Genomic DNA, 27,035 nt, shown 5'->3' on the forward strand with positions numbered 1-27,035 from the left:
GAGGGTGCAAGACCAAAAAGGAGGCTGTAGAAGACAGAGAGACCACTGACCTGTCTGCAATGGCGAAGTAATAGACCCAAGGAAGAAAATGGATAGAAATTCAGGTGTGCTAAGGAAGAACTTTGTATGATGGAGGATGCCAAGTCAGCAGCTGGCTTTGGAGTTTTACAGAATAATTTTTCAGTGGAATACACAGTGATAGGATGAGGGGCTATATTCTTACAGTAAAGAAGATGAGAGTTAGGAGAGTATTAAGGCAGGGGTCTTTCAGTCAGAGTAGTTAACGCATGGAATGATATCCCTAATAAGGTAGTGGTAGCCTAAAGAATAGATAAGTTTAAATTGTAATTAGATAGGTACCTAGTTGCATTGCCGATAGTGGGGTACAGGGATATTGGCAGGACATGTTGGCAGCTTGCGTGTGGATGGTTGATGTAAACTAGTGTTGGTGTAGCACGGGCATGATGGGCTGAATAGCCTTCTACTGTACCAAAGTTCCTTGTAGTATTTTGGTTTTGTAGAGTGTGGGCTGCTGTACTATTTGAAATCACCTTTAATTACAGCACCCTCACTAGTTCTAGCTCTCTTTGCCCTGTGGCTCGCAAATTCATTTTGTGCCTGTGGCTAGTAATACCTCCTCTCTCTGGCAACAGTAAGTAAACGCCTTGTGTATTGTGCATCGCCAACCTACCTCGCAGTCATCAACCTACCTTTCCTAGGGTTGGAAGGGGCAGAGTTTGGGGTGCAATTATTTTGTGCCCCTGACTTGGTCCTGGTTACCCCCAGCTCGTTTGCAAAATTTGGTGGTCAGCCAATCCGTTTTAGTTTCTGTAAGGTTTAGCCATATACATACATACATACATACATACATACATACATACATACATACATACATACATACATTAGCCCAATTTTTTATCACAATCATACAGAGCAACAGGCATGTACATTTTTCATTTCAGTATCATTGTTTGTTTGGCACGCCCTCATACAACTGGAGGCATCTCATAAATGTGGCATCTCATACAACTATACAAGAACAAAGCTATTTCCCGGTTGTAAGCATCTATAAGGATATGCTCTCTGATACCTCAACAGATTTTTTCTCCAGATACAATACTGCTGCCAAAGTATTCAAATAAGTTTGCAAACAAACGGGTGGTCGCTGGAAGGATCCATATACAAAAATAAGTTGTGCTTCTAGTTCTGGAGTCCAAAATTAATGTGCAGGAGTTTCCTGTCAATCAATCAACAATCTTAAATCAAGAGCTCACTTGAGATTCCCTACGATCTGCTTTCAATTACCATACCTTTCTTTTGCGTTTCTTGTGGATTGGTGGGTTATATCTGTATGTGCTCCATCATTCTTGCACCAGAGAATTTGTCACCAAATCCTCTTAGACATGATCTTGTGCAAGGAATTTTAGCAGGGATAAAGCCACTTTCAGGCCACCGTGTACAAATAAATAAGCCTAACACTTAATGCCACAACAGATTGTTTCAGAGCTGGAATGATGATTCTCGGAGGCTTTACTGAGGCCTTGTCTGTTTCTGTCAAACAGTAGAAGAGAATGCAGAGAAATATATAAATATATATAAAATATATATATATAATATATACAGGGTGAGTCAAAAGTAGCGCCCGATTTCTGTTTATATATATATATATATATTTCTGTCAGTTGATTGTTTGTTTGACATTTGTATTACAGTGTACAAGAAGGTATAAATAAATGAATGACATGTTTATCTAACCATTTATTTGGGGGAAAATTATTACGGAAGTGTACCAAGCTGTTTAACTTGCAATTTTCAAAGTGCCCTCCCTCGTGATCGATGCACAATTGCAGCCGAGCAGGCACAGAGTGGCACACACGCTCGCAGAGTTCGATATCAATTTCCTCAATCTTTGCAGTGATTTGAGCCTTCAATTCCTGAATGGTACGAGGCTTTTCACGATAAACAAGGTCTTAAGGTCTTTCATGAGCCACCAAAGAAAGAAATCTGGAGGTGTAAGGTCTGGGGAGCGTTATAAGGAGTCTTAAGCGTTATAAGGAGCGTTATAAGTAAGCGTCTGGGGAGTGTAAGGTCTAAATGGTTAGATAAACATGTCATTCATTTATTTATACCTTCTTTTTCACTGTAATACAAATGTCAAACAAACAATCAACTGACAGAAATATATATATATATATATATATATATATATATATATATATATATATATATATATATATTGTTGCGGGTCGCGGACAAGATGTTATTTTGACCGAGCGGTTGGTATGACCGCGACCGAACAGTTATTCCCCGACTAGAACCCGATTCCACCCAAACTTTGGCCGTATCGCACCGCAGCTGCCCAATCTGGAAAACTCTAAAACGACCGAATGCAAAGAGGAAAAGGAATAAGACGAGAAGACGGACAGAAGAGTAATTGGATTTATTATTTACACATATAAGTAGGAAGCAAGCAGTCACGTTTATTTACAGGGACATGAGACGCAGGTGCCACAGTGCAATCTTTAGCTTATACAGACTTATTGTTACTACCCAGGACAGCACGAACAAAACAAACTCACGTACGCAAATGGATGGAAATTGCAGGCAGGAATGACAGGAGGTGGGTGGCTGGAGGAAGGCCCGGAGCTGGCTGGAGTTTGATCCCGCACGGGACGTCGGGCTGGACCTCGACGGCCGCCGATGCCACCGATCCTGTCGTGTGCGCGGGGTAGCGGGTCGGAGCTGCTTGGTGGAGCCAAGCCAACGCTGCTGGTGGGGGGGTCTGGCGTGACGGGTTCTCTCGCGTGACGGGTTCTCTCTCTTACTAACTCCAGGACTCTTTCTCTCTTGCTTAGTCCAACTCTTCCTCACCACCGACAACTCAACGCAACCCCTCCACTCTCCGCAAAAACTGACCACCACTGACGACCAACCCAGCTCTGACCAAAAAAACCACACACTCCGCTCTTGTCGTAGCTCATCCCGTCAAAGCTCATCTGCCTTGGACACGCCCTGCCTGCGGGTTATATAGGCCCCGCCCCTCAACCTTCGCGAACCTCCTCGATGTTTCTCTCCACACCCTCTCCAAGTCCAACCCCTTGTTCGTGGTTGGTTGAGTGGGGCTGACTCACTCCTCCCCTCTATGACGAGGTGGGGACCCGCCTTTCTTCCCAAACCCTGCCTCGTGGTCAATGGCGGATGAAGGGAAAACCGTCCAACATGCAGTTGGCAATGCGCATTGCAATTGATGAAAAGGGGGGAATGGAAGTGTTGGGAGTGGGAATGAAGGGAATCTATCTCTTTCACTGGTGCAATGGAGTATTTCAATTAATGGGAGACACAGCCTTACCCTAAAACACATAATAAGATATAACTATTGAACAGGGGTATTCTATGATTGGCTGTGGTGTGGATGCTTTATGGTCTAATTATGGGATGCCCTTTGACCTTTACACAGCTCCGGAGGCAGGAGGCGCAGAATAAACAATAATAATAATTCACACAATCAAAAAAATATACAGTCCTCATATCCGCAACACTGCACCCTCCTCCTCTTAGGCACGTCCCGGGCCTACAACTTTTATTTAGTGTGACACGTAGGTGTAGTTCCCTCTACTTTTAACCTGACCCTGAGTGCGACAGTTTTAAAACATAAATAAATGTGTCCCGCTGCTCCATTGCACCCTGCCTAACAGACTTACGCCCACAGTTAACCGAATTGCGGAATGGTCTTCAAACTACACACTGACGGTGGGGAGCATTATTTACAATGACGCTATTTTTATTTACAAAACTAACCCAGGACCTGTAATTGTTCTTTCTGGGGGGAGACAGTCTGCTCTGCATCGACGCACCATGAAAGCACCCAAAAACGCACCAATACACCCCCAGGCACCAATCGGTGCAGTCACCACAGTTCATCAGTGTTCAATAATAAAAATAACCAAACAACCCCTAACCCTGCAGGTGATCTCTTGCTCTTCGGCTCCCTCTGCTGGCTATTATCATTTCTTCCAGTTGTTGTCATTCCTTTGCTTTGCTTACTGGCGGCCTATTTGTATTAAAACTTGCACCGAATGTGTCCATTTTTATTTATTTTATTTACGGCCCACAGGGCCGACTACGTGTGGTTCACCTGTGGGGCATCGGTGCCCTGTGGCCAAGGTCCGCCAGCAAGATTTCGGGCCCTCATGGCCGGTTCCAGCAGAGGGGCCATGCCCCAACCCATGGGGTCCATAAGTGGTGCTCGGCCACAGACATGTGGTCCATAATGTGGTGCATCGATGCAGAGAGCTGGTTCTGAGAGTTCCGGGCGCACAATGGCCGACTCACGCACGCTCCCCTCGGCGCCCAATGGCGCACAGGTCATGTGGGAGACAAAAGGGGGACAAGAGAAATGAGCGAGGGGTAAGGTCACAAGGGTACACGTCAATAAGGCAATGCAAGGTGAAATGCGTACGGAGAGCGAAGTGAGAAAGCTCGTCCCTACCGTACGTCACCCCCCTGTCACCTACACTACCCTTGCCCTTACCCCATATGTACAAAATCTACACATTTACAAATTCGTCGCTAATGTCTCGTCTCCCCATATTTCTCCAATACCAAATTCGTCACCACAATCCCTCTAACCAAAATTTGCCATCACCCAATTCATCATCAATCCTCATAAGGAGGAAGAGATGGAACAACAAAGCACAATGTCACACCCACGTCATGATGCGTCTCACAATCCAAAACATTTGCACATAAAAAATAATTAAACATAGCATGGTGTGGAGTACCTGTCACCTCAGGTGAGTGGATGCAGATGGTGCGAGGAGATCCTTCTTCCTAACTATCCTCTAAATGACTTTAACACACTTTACACTACCCGGGGTCTTTCCCTGCCAATCCATTGGCCACTTACACTATGGGTTCTAAAAACCAATTCCCATTGACCAAACTGTGGTGCTTCTCAATTTGGGGTCTCACTCCCCCGATTCATCTCCCGGTGCCCTTGCACAATTTCTGGGCTGTGACGTGTAGCTCTCCCAGCAGGTCTACCCACCTGCACACCTCCACCACTGCAGTTGCCACCCGAGCTTACCTAGCTCCTCACCCTAACCTAACTAACTGGGGAAGGCCCCTCCTGGCTCTGTCACCCCACTCGGTGCCCTCTGGCACTGGGCTACCCGGGTCCGTCCTCCGGATCCTCGGGCCCCATCCACAACTACCGGCTCCCAGAGCCCACCCGCGGCCTCACCTGGCCGACATCCTCACAGTGGTGGAGTGCCGAAACCAACTACACACACTAACAGGCTACATGCCCAGCCATTTCCACAACACTAATGCGCCCATCCAATCACCATTCTTCCACCCGCACCACAGATGCCAATATCCAACCACAATTTACCTATACCCTCTACCTAACACTTACACTACCCGCCCCGGGTATTCGTGATGGGGGTCCACTCTTCCCCCATTCACACCTTCGCACCATCCACTCCACTCCATTGTTTCCACCATGCTCACTCCACGACCATCCATTCCAATACTCCATTTATTCCACACTACCATTCTCCATACCTGTTGTTGCACACCTGTGCACTCACACCTGGTGCCACCTGCACCCTCCTCCTCTTCCTGGACCATTGGGTCAGCACAATACACAATCACCTTCACTCACTCATACACTGCTCCACACACCTGTTCAGTTGCACACCTGTGCAATCACACCTGTTCAATCCTCAACCACACGGCATCATCTCATCTAACTACTCCCCTCTGAAACTTGCGCTTCCCAGTCGCCCCTTTAAACTATTGCGCTCCCACGTCAGTATCATCCACTCTACTCTACCTGCGTCCCCACTACAGGTGTCATTGTCACTAACTAACCTTAACGTTACCTAATGTCATCTTCGCTAGATCCCTACACACAATATCCTAACCCACCCGGGCTAGTTTTCACTGCCATCAACCCCATAAAACTAGTGCTCCTTTGCCCCCCCTGTGAGGGATGACAGAGTTGCCATCCCACCACATCGGGGAGGTCCTACTATCAATTTGGCACACCAAATTTCAGCCAATCAAAAATTTTGCCAATCATCTGCCAATCACCGTACCAATCATCAAATTTTGCCTTTTTCTAATTTTGGGTCCAAAACACTAACCTCATCACTCGTCTACTTATTAGATCCTCTCGGTGCGCCAATTCCCTTCTAAAGCTCGGCTTCGTACAGCCGAGCAATGAATGCGGGTTGTTTTGTGCCAGCGGCTGGATACGTCCCGCATTCGGGGCAGGGACGGGGGCTTACCCGGGCCGAGATCCCACGCACCACCTCGGCGTGGAGCCATCCAATGTCCTGATCTCGACCTGCCGGCACGTCTCAACAAAAAGTGGTCGCCATGACGACCCTTCCTATCGAGCTGCCCGCTCCGCCGAGTTGAGCACGGACGCGGCTGTTCCAAGCGAGGCCCAGCGTGGATCGCGTACGGCGGTCCTTTCGAACCCGCCGTGGCTCGGATCCCCGCTGGTTCTCGCGGCACGCGAAGCCCGGCACGCACCGAGGGCCCGATTCGGCTAAAAGTCGCTCTAACCGCTAACCCGGTTACCGTCGATGCCTCACCTGCATGCTTACACGCATACGCTACCCCTTTCTTGCTCATACCTCCAGCTGTTCCCATGCTCCTCGTACCTTTCCTTACACACCTCGGTACACTCATTCCGCTCACAGACTTGGTCACACCCCTGACCACCGAGCACCTTGGCACACATTCGTCGCTCGCACACCTCACCAACACACCTCTTCGCGCCCCCTCCTCGGTCACCTCCTCTGTGACAATCACAGGTGTGCTCTCACTCGCACACCCAACCACGTGCCTCACGACCAACTCAAGTGTGCATTCCCACACACGCTCTACCATTCCAGGTGTGCATCCTTCCATTCCAGGTGTACATCCTCGCTCACCTGTCACAACCAACTCACGCTCTGTGTCACTCTCACTACTTTCACCTTCACTCTCGGTCGCGCACTCACCCTTACTCTCGACAGCGCACTCTTTCCTTATGCACCTGTCCGTTACACACCTTTCTCGCGCACACTCTTCCGTTACACCCTCTGTAACACTGACCACAGGCGTGCATTCCCCCTTACTCTTGACAGCGCACTCTCTCCCCATGCACCTGTCTGTTACACACCTTTCTCGCGCATCCTCTTGTGCACACTCTTTCGTTACTTCCTCCGTAACACTTACCACACCGCGCTTCCATGTACCCCCTCGCACACGCGCTACGACCGACTCACTCTCGACAGCACACTCACTGGTCGGCGCGCACTTTTTCCTCACACACCCCATGGTCGGACATTCTCGCACACCTCTTTTTTCGCACACCTGACCTGTCACACACTTCACCAACGGCCTCTCACGAACACCCGGATCCATAGCAACCCCCAAGCCGACTGAAGCTTTCCTCACATCATATACATTGCCGAATATTTCGCCACTCACCTTGGCACCTCGTCTCCGCACCTCTTTTGCCACCTGCAAACTCTTTATTTGGTTAGTGAGCAGCACATCATGATTTGAACACAGACCTTGTACATATTCCATGACTTCCTCCTGTATTTCTCTCTTAGTTTCTGTCCGTCTCTTCTTAATTTCACTCACCTCTTCTTCCACTGCCTCTAATTTTTGCTTCACCTCTTTTATTTCCCGGTGCGTCTCCTCAAGTTCGTCCTCTAAGGCTACCGTGACCGTCTCTATGTGCATCCTCACCTGCCGGTCCTTCGTCTCCATTACCTCTGTCACCTCGTCCAACCTCATTGTCAGTCCCTCACGTACCATCTGACATTGCCTCTGTGTCGCTATTAAGTCATTTTTAATTTCTTTTTGTGTCGCTTTTAACCCCCCGATTATTGCCGTGTTCTTTTCCACTTGGTCCGCTAGTTCCCTTTGTCCTACTGTCAGCTGTTCTACTCCCTTCGTCAGACCCTCTATTCCCCCCTGTAACCTAGCCGTATTATTCCTCACCTCTTTCTCTATACGCTTTTCACCTCGCTTTACCTCCTCGCGTACCCCCGAGACCTCCTCACTTACACCTCGTCGTATCTCCTCTTTCATCTCCTCCCTCTCCTTTGTAGATGCCACCCTCATCTGTCCCAATTCATCCCTCTGAGCATCCAGTTTGGTTTCTACCCCGATTCTCACCTCCTCTATCTGGTTCCCCATCTGTTCGATTTCCCGGGCGGATTGCTCCCCTATTTCCCGCAATTTGTCTTCCATCCTATTTTCTAACCCCATTAACCCATTTTTCACCCCCTCTAACTGATTCTCCTGGGCAGCCATTCTATTTTCCACCCCCGTTAACCCCAGCTTTACCTCTTTTATCCCATTGTCTAACCCCTCACCGGTACCCCTCGCTTCGTCCCTCATTACCCCCAATTGCTCACTCTGAGCATCCATCCGGTTCCCCATTTGTCCCATTCGCTCACCCTGAGCATCCATTTTTGCTTCTAGCCCCATATTTGCCATTAGTATGGCTGCATTAATCTGCGCCATGAGGTCCCGCACATCAATTCCCGCTATTTGCGCAGCGGGCGCGGCTACCCCGCGCTCGTGCGAGCTGCCACTTTGTGCGTCTGATACCACGTGCGCGAGAGCGCCATTTTGTGCGTCTGATACTCCCTCAACCGCCTCCTCATTGCTCCCCTCCATTTGATCCTGGGTTACTCCTAACCCCTCCTCTAGCTCACCCACCGGCATCCGATCGCCTTGACCAGCCATGGCGCGATTTCAAAATTCGGGTTTTCCTTTACAACAACACAAATTTCCAGCACTTTGTAATTTTGAGCGCGTTAAGCGCGCTTCGGGCCTCGTATCCCACTCCTCGACACCAATTGTTGCGGGTCGCGGACAAGATGTTATTTTGACCGAGCGGTTGGTATGACCGCGACCGAACAGTTATTCCCCGACTAGAACCCGATTCCACCCAAACTTTGGCCGTATCGCACCGCAGCTGCCCAATCTGGAAAACTCTAAAATGACCGAATGCAAAGAGGAAAAGGAATAAGACGAGAAGACGGACAGAAGAGTAATTGGATTTATTATTTACACATATAAGTAGGAAGCAAGCAGTCACGTTTATTTACAGGGACATGAGACGCAGGTGACACAGTGCAATCTTTAGCTTATACAGACTTATTGTTACTACCCAGGACAGCACGAACAAAACAAACTCACGTACGCAAATGGATGGAAATTGCAGGCAGGAATGACAGGAGGTGGGTGGCTGGAGGAAGGCCCGGAGCTGGCTGGAGTTTGATCCCGCACGGGACGTCGGGCTGGACCTCGACGGCCGACGATGCCACCGATCCTGTCGTGTGCGCGGGGTAGCGGGTCGGAGCTGCTTGGTGGAGCCAAGCCAACGCTGCTGGTGGGGGGGGTCTGGCGTGACGGGTTCTCTCGCGTGACGGGTTCTCTCTCTTACTAACTCCAGGACTCTTTCTCTCTTGCTTAGTCCAACTCTTCCTCACCACCGACAACTCAACGCAACCCCTCCACTCTCCGCAAACACTGACCACCACTGACGACCAACCCAGCTCTGACCAAAAAAACCACACACTCCGCTCTTGTCGTAGCTCATCCCGTCAAAGCTCATCTGCCTTGGACACGCCCTGCCTGCGGGTTATATAGGCCCCGCCCCTCAACCTTCGCGAACCTCCTCGATGTTTCTCTCCACACCCTCTCCAAGTCCAACCCCTTGTTCGTGGTTGGTTGAGTGGGGCTGACTCACTCCTCCCCTCTATGACGAGGTGGGGACCCGCCTTTCTTCCCCAACCCTGCCTCGTGGTCAATGGCGGATGAAGGGAAAACCGCCCAACATGCAGTTGGCAATGCGCATTGCAATTGACGAAAAGGGGGGAATGGAAGTGTTGGGAGTGGGAATGAAGGGAATCTATCTCTTTCACTGGTGCAATGGAGTATTTCAATTAATTGGAGACACAGCCTTACCCTAAAACACATAATAAGATATAACTATTGAACAGGGGTATTCTATTATTGGCTGTGGTGTGGATGCTTTATGGACTAATTATGGGATGCCCTTTGACCTTTACACAGCTCCGGAGGCAGGAGGCGCAGAATAAACAATAATAATAATTCACACAATCAAAAAAATATACAGTCCTCATATCCGCAACAATATATATATATATATATATATATATATATATATATATATATATATATATATATATATATATATATTGTTACGGTCCGCGGTTAAGGATGTTATGTTTGCCGAGCGGATGGCACCGCGACCTAACAGTTTCCCCGATTCACCCGATTCACCCGAACATTGGCCGTATCGCGCCACAGATATTCAATATGGAAAACTCTAAAGCGACCGAATGTAAAGAGGAAGAAGAAGACGTACAGAAGAGTAACGGGATTTATTATTTACACACACAAGCAAAAGGAGCAGTCACGGTTATGTACAGGGAACATTGAAAAAGCAGGTGACACAGTGAAAATTACTAGCTTATCCTATGCAGTCTTAATTTATTCCCAGGGACAAAACAAACAGAAAAAACTCATGTACACGAATGGGGAAATTGCAGGTAGGATTGGCTGGAAGGAGGTGTGGGGCTGGAGCTTGATCCCGCACGGGACGTCAGGCTGGATCTCGACGGCCGCTGATGCCACCGATCCTGTCGTGTGCGCGGGATCACGGGTCGGAGCTGCTTGGTGGAGCCGATGCGCTGGTGGGGGGTCTGGCGTGACGGGTTCTCTCCTCTCTCTTTCTTGGTCCAACCACTCTTTCTCTCTCTCTTGGTCCAACTCTTCCTCTCGGTTCAATCACTCCTCACCACCGACAACTCAACGCAACCACTGACCACTCAACGCAACCACTGACCACCACTGACGACCAACCCAGCTCTTTCCCAAAACCACACAACTCAGCTCTGCTCTTCTCTTGTCATGGACCTCTTCGCAACTTCTTGCGCGCGCGCCTTTATAGCGCCTCCGGCGATTAAGCCGCCGGCTTTTAGGACACGCCCATCGGTGTGCTCACCTCGGCCCTGGTTGGTGGCGCGACCCTTTGGCTCCGCCCTTGATGACGACGGGCGGGCACGCCTTTCTTCCCCAACCCGAGCACATGTTCAATGGCGGCTTTGGGGCGAAAACAACCCACAGCTGTAACAAACTGGCCAACTGCCCAGTGCAGTTGGCAATGGAGACTTGGAGGGGATGTAATTGGCAGATTGAGGCTTGGCCATGACGAAAGGGGAAATGGAGGTTTTTGGGAATGGGAATGAAGAATGAAGGGAATCTATCTTTTTCACTTGGTGCAATGGAGTGTCATTTTAATGGAAGACAAGGCCTTACCCTAAAACACATAATAAGGATATAAACTACTGAACAGGGATATTATAGTGTCCTTCAATGTATGCTTTATGGAATTAACTACCGGGACGCCCTTTTGACCTTTATACACACTGGAGCAAGGAGGGCTCAGAATAAAGCAATAATAATAATACACACAATAAAAAAACACAATCCTCATTTCCGCAACAATATATATATGTATATATGTATATATATATGTATATATGTATATATATATATATATATATATATATATATATATATATATATATATATATATATATATATATATACATATATATATATATTAGGGTGGTGGCGTGGTGCTCAAAATAATTTTTTTTACATATTTACTGGGACATGGCTTTATGTTGTTCCTTTTGTTCCAAAATGAAAAGACCAAATATGAAAGCAATCTGATTTTATTTAGGGGTGCCACATCAGCCTTCAAACTAAAGGTGTCTACAAAACTTTTCTATATATGGATCGAAAGCAAAACCAGAAGTTTGTTTTATGAAAATCCACCATCCACTCACTTTCTTTGTATTCTAGCAAACACAAGTTACAATAGCTGCACAAATAGCACTATATTGCTATGAAAACTCAAATTCAATGATAACAATCCAAATGTTCAGTTCATAAAATGAAGAGACACCATATCACATAATATTAAAAAACCCAGATATAATGAGAAATGTAACTCCTATTTCTGGGCCTGTTTCACCACTGTTGCCTTCCTGGCATCGGGGTACATCTTCCTGTGAGCAGCAACAACTTGGAGCAGAGCTTGCTTTTGCTCTTCATACTTTGTAAGGAGCATATTGTAGTCTTGTATCAATGCGACACCCCTTTCTGCCCTGTCGTTCACCACGACTAAGCCACTGGCGGCTTTCTTTGCTTCCTGAAAGCTGGTTTCTTGCTCCCATGAACCAGGATCCTTATCCATCCAATCAGTTGGGATCCTTAGGATGCTGAAGAAATGCTTGGTGTGTTTTGTTATGAGGCCAGCGATTGACAGGGCGGTTCCTCGTTTGATAGCTGGTCTCTTTGGAGAGGGGTTTTCACCGTCATTTTTCAATGCTTCAATCATATTGATCTTGCTTTCTTTGTCAATTCTGGTGTCAAAGAATGCAAATGCCACTAGTACTGGGCTCATGTACCACGTGTGGCGGCCAAGTGCCTTCAAGGCTGCCTGAGCCATCTTCTGATTGATTTGTTCAAACTTTTCCAACTTCTTGAAGAGGTTAATGTCATTCAGGGGAGCCTCAATAGCTTGTGGAGCCCGAAACCAAGCCTGTACATACACAAGGCAGACAAAAATGTTGAAGGCTCGGAGTTCTCTCGCCTCTCGAAGTGTCAAGAGGCACTCTGACCGAAACATGAACACCTGTAGTGAATATAGTGCTTTTGCCATCCATCTGGCTCTGTGCATTGCTCCTGGAGCCATGATCCGGATTCCACGAGGTGGTATTCCTTCCATGTAGATGACAGTCAGTTCTAGGAGTTCACGATAATCATCTCGTGGCTGCTGATCTTTCAAACACACAAGAACGTTTTTGCTTCCAACACAGTGTCTACAGATCCCATTGAAGCCTTCCTCTCTGAGAATTGATCGTGAAGAAACTTCCTGTCCTCGGGGTTGGTGATTATGGCCTCCGAATCTGCATGCCTAAGATCAAACGTCTTCTCCAAGGAGGCCGCCTTGAAGGATGCTTCCTTTTTCTCTTGGGTCGCACCACCCCGCTTTGCACCTTTTTGGAGGCTCCTCCATTCTTCATATAGCCTCTCCAAACGATGGATGCAGTGCTGCTTCGTCGTTGTAGGTAGGTGAGCTTTTTCCCAGAACTTCACAACCTCTTCAATGGTGAGGGTTGCACTCTCCCGGGCAGTGCGATTCTCCTTCTTCAGGTGATGGAAAAACAGGACAAGAGATTGATGCACAGTCGGGAGCTTGGCACCTTTGATGGCATCTCCAGAAGTGGACCCAATGAGATACACATTATCCTGAGCCCGAGTTTTCAATGAAACACTGGTACTAGCACATGCCATATCTGCAAAATAAGCAAGAATGTGGGTAAAATCCTGTTAATTCTTACTCCACAGGGTCACTCTCTACAAAAGAGCCACAGTCAATAAGTTAGGCCTACATATTACACACTAAAAAAGCGTACCCCTGACCCCGGGAACCTGTACAAAACATGCATGAAAATTGCCCAGATAGTGATCATAGGAAGTCTCAAAACTGTATGTATAATATATTGTATATATATAATGTATAATGTGTATTTATGTATATTTATTATTTAATGTATATTTACTATATATTTATTTTTAATATTATATTTAATGTATATATATATAATTATGTATTTATTTTGTGTATATACAGCCCAAAAAATGGGAATTCCTATTTTTGCATGGGGGAAAATTCATCACTGATGTGGCACCCCTAAATATTATTGGATTCCATTCAAATTTGGTGTAGTTTCCTTTGACACCAAAAGGAACAAAAATAGACCATGTCCCGGAGAAAATCTGCATTTTGATTTTTTGAAGCCCACCCTAATATATATATATATATATATATATATATATATATATATATATAAAGAGAAATCGGGCGCTACTTTTGACTCACCCTGTATATTGTCCTGTCAGCCCGGCGGTTAAAACCACTGGGTGACGAATAGCCGTAACGGTCCTTAATTACGAGGCGCGTAGCCGAAACTGGCGATTGGTCCGTCGTGCGTGAGTGAGGGAACCAAAAGCTTACCTGGACAGAAGCCACTTGGGTTTATTCTCGAACCGACAGAACAAATAAACGACACAAACAATGAAATAAATGCCACAATAATGTATTTAATGAAATTAAATTCAAGACTATAAAATGAATGTTGAGGTAAAATAAATCCTACTTTTCGGGACCCTCCATGCTGATTCAAACACAGACAAAGGGAAAGATAAAATAAAATATCATGTTTTAAGTCGGCCGGCACTTAGCTTTGCGTCCAGAAATGGCTGTTAGGAGCCTGGTGGTTATCGAACCCCGAAGTCACTGCGCAGGAAATGCACAAGATGGCGCGAAGTTGCTCTCCGTGTCGCCACGAACATGAGGTAATTTGTGCGGCCAGTCCTCCTTCACTCTCCACCCTCCTCCGAAATGCAACGTTGCTCCAGCTCCCCCGAAAAGCACCACGGTCCAAAAACACCCCTCCTCCAACGTTGCAAAAGTTTGCACGAGCTCTGAAAAGTACTCCTCATGCTCGCACACGTGCCAGGAACCGCCAAGCCAGAGACAAAGAGCTTCTGCCTGAGACCAAAGCCAGACAGACAGACAGACAGACAGACAGACAGAGAGAGAGAGAGAGAGAGAGAGAGAGAGAGAGAAAAGAGAGAAGAGAGAGAGAGAGAGAGAGAGAGAGAGAGAGAGAGAGAGAGACTTTTATGTGCTTTTATTATAAAAGTATCAAAACACACATGGAAGAACACCGCAAAATTTTTACAAGAAAAAGAAAGTTGTACAAGCAAAAAGAATGTATATACATGTATATGTGGACATTGAGCGTAAGTATAATTTACAAAAACAAACTCAACACCTCATCTGTAAAACAATCGTCGTTCACACTGCCGAAACTTATCCGGGCCGACACTATTCCTTTGAAGCAAAACAGCACATTTTCATCTCTGCCACTCAATTTGATCTTTCTAGTTTTATATATTGCGAGTTTAGCAATTCCGCACAGAAAATTCAAGAAAGGGCCCGCTGTCTTGTTCTTGGTGCTCCTTTCAATGCCATACACAAAAATTGCAACAGAAAAAACAAACTGAAATTTATAAAAGAGCTGTTGGAGGAAACAAAAAAGGGGTACCAATCTCTTACATTTCACAAAAGCATGGGTCACATTTTCAGCCTCTTCACAAAAAGGACAAACATTCAGTACAGAAGGATCAAACTTATTAAGTAAGTATTTGGTGACCAGGGCCTGATGAACTAGTCTCCAATTTAAGTCTCCGGTTCGACCTAAGGTTGGAGACCTATACATCTCTTTCCACACTGGAGATAGGAACGAATTAGCCGGAATGATCTCATCCCACCGATTTTTTAAAGGTTTTGTGAAACCCGGTATAAGCACCTCTTGGCATATCCCATAAATAACTTTTTTTCCCATCACATGGAACACACCGCAACCATCTGACTTTGAAAAGACACCCTGTTGTTTTTTTGAGGTGACTTGGAGCTCGGGGAAATAGAGACGAGAGTCCACCACTTCATCTGCCCCAGTCCACCCGATATTTAATTCCCTGAAAGTTTTAATCACAACTCTCAAAACTTTGTCCACCATTCTAGATGACCGAACCCCCACTTTTGATGTGAGAGAACCGGTGGATAACCATCCATTTAGGGAAGGCTTCATCAGGTCTCGCACTCTGTTTATTCCATTACAGGTGAAGCAATGCATAAATGACCTGGAGGTTGAAATTTCAGGGAATAAAGGATTCAGAACCAATGGCTCATGCATATATTTTTTTGCATCGTAGGACACCTCTAATCGTTGTATTCCAAGGACTTGCCAGGCATTCAGAAGGCTCTGATGAAACTCGGGGAGCAGAGTCGTGTTGACATGCTGCAGGTCCATGAGGAAGAGCTCTCAGTCATACTTCAACCCATCTGCTTCCTGCAGCCAAGCGTTTGTGAGAGGCCGCCACGGGACACACTCACCATACAATAAACGCTTTATCGTCCACATGCGGAAAGCCATTATCCGACTCGGAACATGTATCAAGCTTTGGCCACCTGCATTTCGGGGTCTGCACACCGTGTCTGGTCCAAGCCAATGGTGGCCTCCCCAGAAAAACTGAGTTAGAACCCTCTGAATGCATGTGACCAAGTATCTCGGAGGTTGGAGGGGGATAACTTTATGCCAAATAAAAGGAACCACCAGGTTATTTATTATTGTCACCCTTGCCTTAAGCGATAGAAGGTGGTGCAACCGTTTCCATCTAGCCAGTTTCTGCTTAATTCTTTCCAAGAAACCCTCCCAATTTTTTTGTTCATATGCTTGGACTCCGAGAAATAACCCTAAATATTTAAACCCCTCTTTGTTCCACTGCATTCCTCCTGGTAACACAGGCAGAGCTGAGGAAGGTGGACTGGGGCCCACCCATAAGGCAACACTTTTGTTCCAATTTACTTTTGCCGTGGAGGCGAGCTCAAACTGGGACAGACATCGAAAGACCTCCCCCACATCATTTTGGCTGGAAACAGCAACACAAATGTCATCCGCATAAGCTGAAGTAACCATTTTGTGGTTTTTTGTTAAGGAGACTCCTTCCAGTGAGTTTCGGAGCAAAGCTAGTAAAGGTTCGACCGAGAGACTGTATAGCATTCCTGAAAGCGGGCAGCCCTGACGGATGCCTCGCTGAAAGGGAAAAGGGCAACATAAGCTGTTGTTTACCTTCAACAGACAGGATGCATTTTCATACAACAACTTAACATAGGAAACAAAATTTTGTCCAAAACCAGCTCTCTGTAGTACAGCAAACAAAAAAGAATGGTCAACACTGTCAAAAGCTTTTTCTTGATCTAAAAGAACCAAACCAAAACCATGAGATGTAGTACGACCGAGACTGATCAAGTCTCTCACCAAAAAAATGTTATCGTAAATAGAACGCTCAGGAACACAATAAGACTGATCAATATCAATCAAAAGGGGGATGACTTCCTTTAGACGTATCGCGAGCGCCTTCGACAATATTTTATAGTCCGTATTTAGGAGTGACACAGGCCGCCAATTTGTGGCGTCTTGCAAGTTCCCTTTTTTTGGAAGGAGACACAAAACTGACCTCCGGCAACTTAGTGGCAATTCACCTTGTTCAAGGCTATCATGAAAGATGTCAAGTAGAGTAGGGCCTAGAATGTCCCAAAAGGCCTTGTAAAATTCAACTGGGAGGCCGTCAAGTCCAGGGGCTTTCCCATCTTGAATTCCTTTAAGAGCAACAGTAAGTTCTCCGAGAGAGATGCCAGGCTCCAGTTGTTGTCGCTGGTCTTCAGACAAAGATGGGAGCAGTTCAAACATCTCGTTTCTGTTTTCCTGGTTCACAGTTCTCAAGGCAAACAGCTTTGAATAAAAGTTTCGTAATTCATCTTTGATGTCACTTTGAGAAGACAGAAGTGCACCGGCAGAAGAGCGCAAAGCGTGAATTTGTTGAGGGGTCTTGGCTGTCTTTTCCAGGTTGAAAAAGACTTTGTTTGGTTTGTCAAGTTGGATATTGTCCATTCGCAGTCGGACAAAAGCACCAGATGCACGCTCTCTCACCATTTCAGCCAGTAGTGTTCTTTTCTCTGACAACTGCTGGACATTTTCGTTGGACATTCCAGATTTCTGCTCACAATAAAGTATATCGTTTTTTAAGGCAGTTATCACACCAAGTGTGTTACAGGTATTATAACGACAGTATTGCTGGCAAAAACACTTAATTTGGGATTTTGTGCAATCCCACCATTGCCTTAAATTTAGGTATGAAAACTTTTGCATTTCACATTCCTTCCATACCATTCTGAATGCTTCTTTGAAATGCTCACTTTGTAAAAGTTTGACATTGAAAGTCCAATATGCACTTCTACACACGTGATGAGGTAGGCCACATACAACAACAACCATGTGAAGATCAGAAAAACCAGATGGCCTTATATATGAATTCTTGACAAGATTTACCTTATCATGGTTAACATAAATTCTATCCAAACGAGCCATTGTCAAAAGATTTCTTGCGGCACAAACCCACGTGTACTGCCGGATATTAGGGTTCTGTACCCGCCACACATCCACAAGTTGAAATTTTTTAATGAGCTGTGCCAAAGGCCTTGCACTCGGTGGATGAGGCTCAGGAGTGTTTCTATCAAGTTGTGGGTTGAGGGTACAGTTGTAGTCTCCCCCCAAGCAAACCAACATGGACAGGTCAATAGTGCTTAAAAAACCTGCTAACTTGTGAAGAAAAGCACTTCTTGCAGAGTTCGCACTAGGGCAGTATACATTAGTCGTGCAAATCTTTTGGTTACCGCTGACAAACTCCACAGATAGTAAATGGCCCTTGCAAATTTCTCTACATCTGATCTCCAACGGCTGGAGTCTAGGATGTAAGACTACTGCAACACCAGCCTTGGCATCAACAAAAGCACTGGAGGAAAAGTGACAACCTTTAAAGATATTACGCCACTCAACCTCAGAAGACTGATTTGCATGCGTCTCTTGTAACATCAGCACATCAATTTTTTCATTCTGAAACATTTGAAACACCTGGAGGCGACGCACACAACTGCGACCACCGTTGATGTTTAAGGATGCTACTTTTATCTCCACTCTGTTAACTATTCATAAAGTTCCTTGCCCGCTCGAGTTACACATTTTCTTAGCCTCTGGAATTGAGGTTCTGACATGTTAACCTGATACGGTTCACGAATCATGTTCTTTGCAGTCAAAATAAAATCATGCAGATTCGGAAAGTAGTCTTTGATTTTTACATGTCTTTTCCTGAACGTTTCTTCAAGGAACTTGATAACATTTTCTTGAGAAACCATGGTGATGGTATTGTCATCACACGCCTCACTCTCTTGAGCACTTGAAGCACTAAAGAGTGGAGTAGAAGAGGTTTCATCAGAATCAAGTGCTTCATCTTGATCTGCATCTTTTCCTCCTATTTGCTGAACACTTAGTTTTGGAAACAGCAATTCTACAGGGTCAAGGACCTCTGCACTCTTTGCAGACCCTTCCAAATTTACCATATCCTCTGTGGCTATAAGTATGTCCCCCACCTCATCATCCCTTTCATTTTTATCAGTCAGGGAAGGGTTAACGTTATCCTCACAGTCGCAAGGACTTTCCCCTTTATCTATTTTTTCCTCACTGGCAGATCCAGCTGCTAACTCGTCTGAGCGAGTTTGGTTATCAGGACAAGGACTTACCACAGCCTGAGAGGATCGACTATTTTCCGGGTCATACTCAATCTCAGCAAGTGGTGCCAGCGAATCTTCCTCATGTACACACACTTCCTGTACCATCTCCATTACCGCCAAGGAGTTTCCGGTGTAGGCCTCACCCTGGAGGTCCTGCGAACCTGACACGATCTGAATCTTATTTTGTTTTTCTTCGGAATCACAGGATTCATCACTTGAACGCTTCTGACCTTTTTTCCTGGTGTCCACTACGGATACTTCCATGGTATCGTCCGCACTGTCGTGTACCGTGGACGAAATGAGAGAGGGTTCAACCACTTTTATTCCCACCTTAAGTGGAGGGGCAGGGTTAGTCACCTCACGTTCTAAGTCTATCACTCCCTCCCCCACCCCCCCCGGTCGGGGGGGACGGGTCTGGCGCTTCACTCACCGCAGTCGGTGCGGTGGGTGGATTAACCACTCGATCCGCCTCCTCCCCTTCATGGTGCGGTGAAGAGGAGTCGCTCCTCACCAATCCTCCGCGTTCCTGCGGTTCAACCGCATTGGGACAGGCACTCCTCACATGCCCGTAAGCCCCACACTCGAAACACGTCATAGCCTCCGAGGAGGCATACATTTTGTATTCAAAGCCGTTGATTTTCACACTCAACACGACATTGAGCGTTTTTACATTTGCAGGCAGTATCATGTACACCACCCTCTTAAAGGACATGACATGTTTGAATCGATCGCAAACATTTCGCATCGGCACCATCGAAATCCTCGATACGACCTTACCGAACTTGCTTAATTGTTCACGTAACTCCTCATTTCTAATAAATGGCGGGATATTACTGATGGTGATCTTTACCGTCGGGGCTTGTAAAGCAAACACAGAGAGGAACGTGTTCGGTTCAATGAACAAGCCTTGTTCGACTACACTCGCTACCATGTGCTCCTCGGACAAAAATATGACGAATTTCTTATTCATACGAGAGGCAGCACGAATACTGTGTGCATCAACGATGTTTCCAATGGCGGAAAGCACATCGTTAATTTCCACCTCGTTGGGAGGAACACAAGCTAGCCCGTGTTTACGAGTTAGCGATTCGTACGTATCAATGCGGAAACGTTCGCCCGCCATTCTAACTCGAGCAAATAAAAGTTCGTAGCCAAGAACCGAGAGAACCCAATGTTTGTCGAACACCAACAAACAGATCAAATTCCCCCCCCCCCCCTTGTCCGGACCGGACAAGAGGGTATCAAACCTAAATAATCGAGCTAAAGTAAATAAAAAACGTGCGTTCTAAGCACAAAAATGGCTTACAAAGCGCCGTCAAAGCCAGTAGGCCGCACCCAACAAGGGCCCGCTCTCAATCCTCTCTCTCTCGAAGACAAGGGTGCAGAACGGATGAAAACACAATGCCGAAGCACACAGGATGGAGAAGGAGAGGGAGGAGGGCAGGGGAGGGGAGGGGAAAAACGCAACGGCCTCACCAAAGCACAGAGCAGTTGCTCACAGCCGCCATGACGCCACGCCCACCACGAGAGAAAGAGAGAGAGAGAGAGAGAGAGAGAGAGAGAGAGAGAGAGAGAGTGAGAGTGAGAGTGAGTGTGTGTGTGTGTGTGTGTGTGTGTGAGAGAGAGAGTGTGTGTGTGTGTGTGTGTGTGTGTGTGTGTGTGTGTGTGTGTGTGTGTGTGTGTGTGTGTGTGTGTTCTTCTTATTTTTGCCCCAAGCTCGAACCTTCCCTGTGACGTCACGCCATCCAATCGCCCGAGCTCTGTCAAATCACCCCAAGTCTCCATGACCAATAACGAAGCTCAGGGCATGACCTGTTGGTTACAATAGCTTGGAGGCGGGGTTTATTTGCCTATCGCTCTGCCTGCGTGCAGGCAACGATTGTTGTTATTGCTGTTGTAACGAACGTGAGTTTTTATGGCTGGCCTTGTTATAATTTTTTAAAGCATAGGGAAAACCACAGGGAGCAATCCCAGACTGGGGAAAACTAACTTTAATCCCTACCTAGTGAACATAGCTAAAAGCCCCCCAGCCCCTCCCCCCCCGGCCTGCTCTACGAACCCTCCCGTGTGAAGACACATAAACCATTTTTCTAACTTTCTAACTACTTAACTACTTAATACATCAAAATGTCTCCTACGCATCCACGGTTCATGCTACACCTATACGATCCTATCTGTACTATGGTATTTCATCCTCTACCCCCACACATGCATTTCAAAACCAAATGGCGACCCCATAAAGGCACACTTGTTCCCTCCACAGATATTAATCAAGTTGGATTTATTACTTAATAAAACTGCATTTTTTGTTATATTACTGCATACTAATAGAGTGTGTGAACACTACAATCAAAATACATGTGTAATCATTTTCAATTATTAGCCTGTCCACCGTGCAGCGGGATACAGGGTTTTGTGATCGCCTCTTTGTGTTTGTCTGTGTGTCAGTGTCTCTGTCCAGGCCATAACATTTTACCATATGAGCTTTAATTGCCATCAAATTTCAACAAACTATTTTATAAGAATATGGATAAGACTAATTAATAACTGTGTCAAAATGTCAAAGGGTAAAGACACAATAAGTACAGGGTGGCCTGAAAGATGCTTTACCCCTCCCCAGTAAAGTATTCGTTCTTAAACTCTTTTAATATATGGTGCAGTGCAGGTTTTATTATTCAGTACATACAATAACTATAACGCCACTCAGTACAGCGCATACTCCCGCTGTGGGTGGCCGTTGCTGAGCCCTATCTTCCAATGGTAAAAAATCCTTCAAAAAATTCCTGGATCCGGAATAATATCCTGAGCTTCACAAAAACCTAATCAATTCTTCCTTATCCCAAGGGCAATCATCCCACCAACTTTCATCAAAATCCGTTCAGAACTTTTCCAGATATCTTGTTCACAAACACACTAACACACACACGGACGGACACGATCGAATGCATTACTCCCTGGCGGGAGTAATTAATCAGTCATTATATCTGTATGTGCTCCATCATTCTCCTTCCACCACTGAATTTGTCACCAAGTCCTCTTGGACATCTTGTGCAAGGAAATTTAGCAGGGACAAAGCCACATTCAGGCCACCGTGTACAAATAGGCCTTATGAGCCCATTTTCCGTGCAGCGCGAAACAGCCGAGTTTTATACAGGTAATCGCTTCCGTGTTTCTTTATTTTTTAATTTAAGCTTTTGTCCTAAAAACTTTTTAAAAAACCATTATTATGAGGATATAGAGAACATAAATTAATAAATTTTTACCTTTTTTACGGTTTCAGTTTAAGCAAAAAGCGGACACAGACACATAAAGCGGCTTTCGTCAAATTTGAGCATAAAGTGGACACAGATGAGCTTTGCAAGTTGAGACGCTTTCTAATTGGAATTTGATTTAATTTTGATGTCCATTGTTTTGCTCATGTTGCATGCACTTTGCTATCCATTCCACCAGCATGGTCATGGTCTCTTTAACTCACTGTTCAACATCGTTTTGTGTTCTGGATCTCAATATCAGACTTCCTTCGATCCTCTCTTTCAGGCCAACCGTGCAGTACAGCATACAATGAGTACACATCCGATGAGTCTTGTCCAGATACCACTGCAGCTGATCGAATAACAACAACACAAGAACCACTCACTGCAGGGGACTGTGGGTCACCATCCTCCTCCTCAATGCCTGCTCCTGATGCTGCTTTTCAACCATGGGGTCCAGGCCAGGTATGATATGGTCATTCTAATGTGCAAACATAAATAATAGGTATTATGGTTTGTTTGGAATTTTGCTCTGACTACTTATTTTGTGAAATGAAATTATCAAACCTTTAAATCGTACCTACTGTGTGTTATGTCTGTTTTTCCTAAAATTGTTTATGGTTCATTAAGTATCTCTACAACTCAGTCTGTGTTATCTGAGTAACTTAAAACAAAAATTGCAGGAATAAAACACTGGCTTTTGCTGCAAGAATTCAGCCTTGCCATGAGTCGACCTCTGTGCTAATAAAAATCATTCAAAACCACGCAGGCAGGAAACTTTTTGGCGTTTTATGGATTATCACGTCATCAAACTTTCCTTTGGCAAGTTTTTGTTTTAATTGTAATTGCCTATGTGGAAATAAATTGACTTTTGGTAAATCCAAAGACAAAATGCCATTGTGGCTTTACGTAGCGGCATCAATCCAAGAGTGGAAATTGGAATAATTTTGCATCGTTTATTATTCATTCAATTACATCAGGTTGTGATGTATGAGAAAATGATTGTCTCAAGCACCACCAGTCTACTAATCCTAACAATAGAATTTCATAACACACTTGGTTCATATCGACCCCAGGGTAATCTGCTCTTTTGCAGCACTGGAAATATTTATAAAAACTCTGTAAAACTTGGCTTAACTTAGTTTTACAGGAGAAAACTGCAAATTGTGAAAGATTTAGGTGGTCAGGCTTGCTTAAACTGAACCATAGCAGAAGCATTAAAACACGGACTGTATTTTAAATCCACACAATGTACTTCTAAATATACTGTAACGCACATCCCACAATTTTACCATGTGGATGGATTGCCCTTTGCACATCCTTAAGAATGCTTAAATTTGGTTGTTTTTAAATGTCAAAAGCATGATATAGTTGTTGCTTCGATAAATGTTGCTTTATGTTTAACTTATTTTTAATTATTCTGCTATTTTAATTTTGGAGTATAATGGCTGATCGTACAAGGAGCATGGAGACTTAGAAAACTGCAGAATTTATATAACTTCAACCAGACTCCGAGGCAACGGTTAGAGGGTCTGCTCTGAATATGGGACGTCGTTGGTTTGAACCCTGGCTGAGTTAAAAAAAAGACTTTATAAAAATGGCGCATGCTACTTATTCTGCTTGATGCTCAGCATTTACATAGAATATAGCATAGAGTATAGACAAACTCAAACAACCATAGGTTGGCATCCATTTTTCAGGTTTGATTGGCCGAACGGCTTCTTCCTGCATTGAAGTTCCTTGTGAGAGAACTCGTATTATATTAAATTACCTTCTAAATATTTGAAATCTCCACCCAAATCCATCCTCCTTCCAATTTTCCCTCCTTGGAGTTTCCTTCTGTATCCATTTTATCCACCCCGTGCATGCGTGTTTTGCGTCCCATTTTTGTCTGTTACGTCCTGATACGTTCACCTCCACTACATGGCTTACACCGTTCACTCACACAGAACTCATACCCCTCTTTACGCCGTTCACTCACACAGAACGATATTAGCTCTTCCATGAGCTTCGACTATGTATAAAAAAGGAAAACACAGGAGGTTTAGTTTTGTATTTGAATCAAAATGGCTTTGTAATTCGAATAATCATACCAAAAGAATACCTGATCTCTTCTTCCTATATGGTATTATACAACTCCCTCCCTCCATCAAGGTCGTCTCTCCAACTCACAATCCCACGAGATATGCAGAAAGGACGACCCAAAACCAATTATCTTCTTTTTGATTCGTATATAAACATCATTAACAGTAAATAATGACCTCGGCCAAAGTTCAAACGACGTGGGTTTAATCTCTACATGAGAGAATTCCACATAGCTATTTGGGCGGTGTATAAGCCAACAGATCGCTGTCTCCAATGATCTTGCCGAGGTCATAACACATATCGGCTCAAAATCCTTTTCACTGTTGACGTGGTAGTTTTTGCAATGAAGGAAACATTAACAATGTTGTTAAAAGTTTATTTTGTGAGTAATTTGTGATTGGAGTTATGTTGTTTGGAATGAAAAAATAGATATCGAGTTCAAGTAAATGATGACATGCCGTGATGGTTTCTACTTTCGGAACGTGAACTTCGTGGATCGCCATATGCAGATTCGCGATGGACCCACGATCGATGTTTCTATACATGAACGTACCCGTTTGTTTGTGAACGGGTACGTTTTTCATGGAAGTCCTTCACTAACTTGCTGTCCATGTATGATGTGCGACTGAAGGTGCTACAGGAATGTGGAATTTATTGGTTTCATGCTTTAGCATTCGCTGTATCTGCATTGCCTGTTTGCTTCTGGCCTCCCACCCATGCGTAGCACGGATATCTCACTAGTAATTAATAATTATCAATAATGACAAGAGTGAGAAGCCATGGGAATAAAACCCATACCAGCCATGGACAGAGAGACAAGTCTTTAACCAATCAACCAAACACCCAACAAGACAAGCTGAATCTTTACAATTACATTTCTTTACTATTACGTTTGTAGGGGGTAGGTAATATCTTAGCCCAGGTAGAATGCATAGGTAGTGTGTTCTGACTGTCGTGAAGAAGAGGAAACCTCGATGTATCATAAGTAGGAAATTTGTGTAGACCGGATGTCGTGTAAATGTATCTTCGTCCCCATGAGAGGGGTGAGGTTTGTTAATGAGCAAGGGATTATGGGTAATTAATCCCCTGCATGAAATTGCCTCTAATCTTTTCCTGTGCTCCTTATGACACCGCACTACAGACACCTTGTAAGAAATCGGCCATTACACACACTAATTAAAAACCAACCGGAAACCAGGCATCGAACACTGCCACTAGTGCGGCAGCCGCTACAACACCACCTCAATCAGGCAGGGCCGTGGAGACATGCCCAAAGAGCAGTGATTGGTCTGGGATTTGATTGACACAAGGATTGGTAAGATGGGACTATGGGATTGTTGAAGCAGGCACGGATGACGTCAGAGCCGCGCGTATAAAACAATTGGAACGGCGGACATTTTTCCTTCTGATACTGGATCCCATAGCGAATGGTTGCATTTTGGATCTCTCAGTGGCGACGTCCTCTTGGTTCCCGCTCTTGGTGATAGATTTTAAGGCGTGCAGTCACATTTTCACAATGTCTCTCTTTGGCGCCGCACATCCTTGCTCGGGTCCTGGTGTTCGGGGAAAACAGACGCATTCGCGCATTTCATTATCTTTTCTTGGATCCGGACTTTGTTGGTGAACGGTCGTCGAAAATCTCTCTCTTAGCATCAACATTTTATCTCTCTCAGCATCGACATTTTATCTCACTCAGCATCGACGTCCTATTGGTTCTTCTCGTTTTGGGATCTGGGGGTAAATGGTCGCTATTGCGCTTGCGCAAGGATGCTTCATCGTGAACGGTTGTGTTCCAACATCTTGCTAGTGGTCGTGAGGAGGCGGAACTGCAGACAGAGAGCTGCGGTTTCCATGCAGAGAACGTAAGGACAAGCACGACTGGAGGAGAAAACTGCACACCAAGGCCGTTTGCTTCACGCACGGAGCCAGGAGTGAGCGGGCCGCACGAGAGGCCTACTTCGTGCCAATGAGCGCGTTTCACGCGCAAATAGTAGTGTCCTCAGACGATCTTTGACGAATCCTGACGAGATACACCAGCCAATTTGAGCTAAGTGCCACAAACAACGCATATTTATTTTCCAGTTATTTTCTCCTTTGTCTGTATACGAGTCTGTATAGGGGCGTTTCATTTCGTTTCATTTATCGTGCATTTTCTTTGTTACCGGCATTTTGGTTAATAAAGCCGGAATTTTCTTGTACATTTTAAACCTGTGTCCATTGAATTAATTATTGCAGGTTTGCGCTCTTCAGTCTCTTCCCCCCACATGTATTCTCCACTATATTTTGACTGAACGCCTAGGAGTTAAAGCTCGTTCGGAAATCCGTTTCCTTGTAAGATTTTAATCACGGGGAACATGACAATACTCAACACACTGCTG

At 45.3% G+C, this 27,035-nt stretch overlaps 1 protein-coding gene across 1 annotated transcript in view; it reads left to right on the forward strand.

The window, feature by feature from the left end:
- Positions 1–27,035, forward strand: part of LOC137433454 (uncharacterized) — a 500,692-nt gene that overhangs the window by 226,057 nt on the left and 247,600 nt on the right. The window contains exon 5 of the mRNA XM_078785196.1: positions 22,859–23,037. Within this exon, the coding sequence (XP_078641322.1) occupies positions 22,859–23,037 (179 nt within the window). The remainder of the gene's footprint in view (positions 1–22,858; positions 23,038–27,035) is intronic.

The sequence above is a fragment of the Myxine glutinosa genome, chromosome 10 (assembly GCF_964187855.1).
Source record: "Myxine glutinosa chromosome 10, kmMyxGlut1.1, whole genome shotgun sequence".
NCBI lineage: Eukaryota > Metazoa > Chordata > Myxini > Myxiniformes > Myxinidae > Myxine > Myxine glutinosa.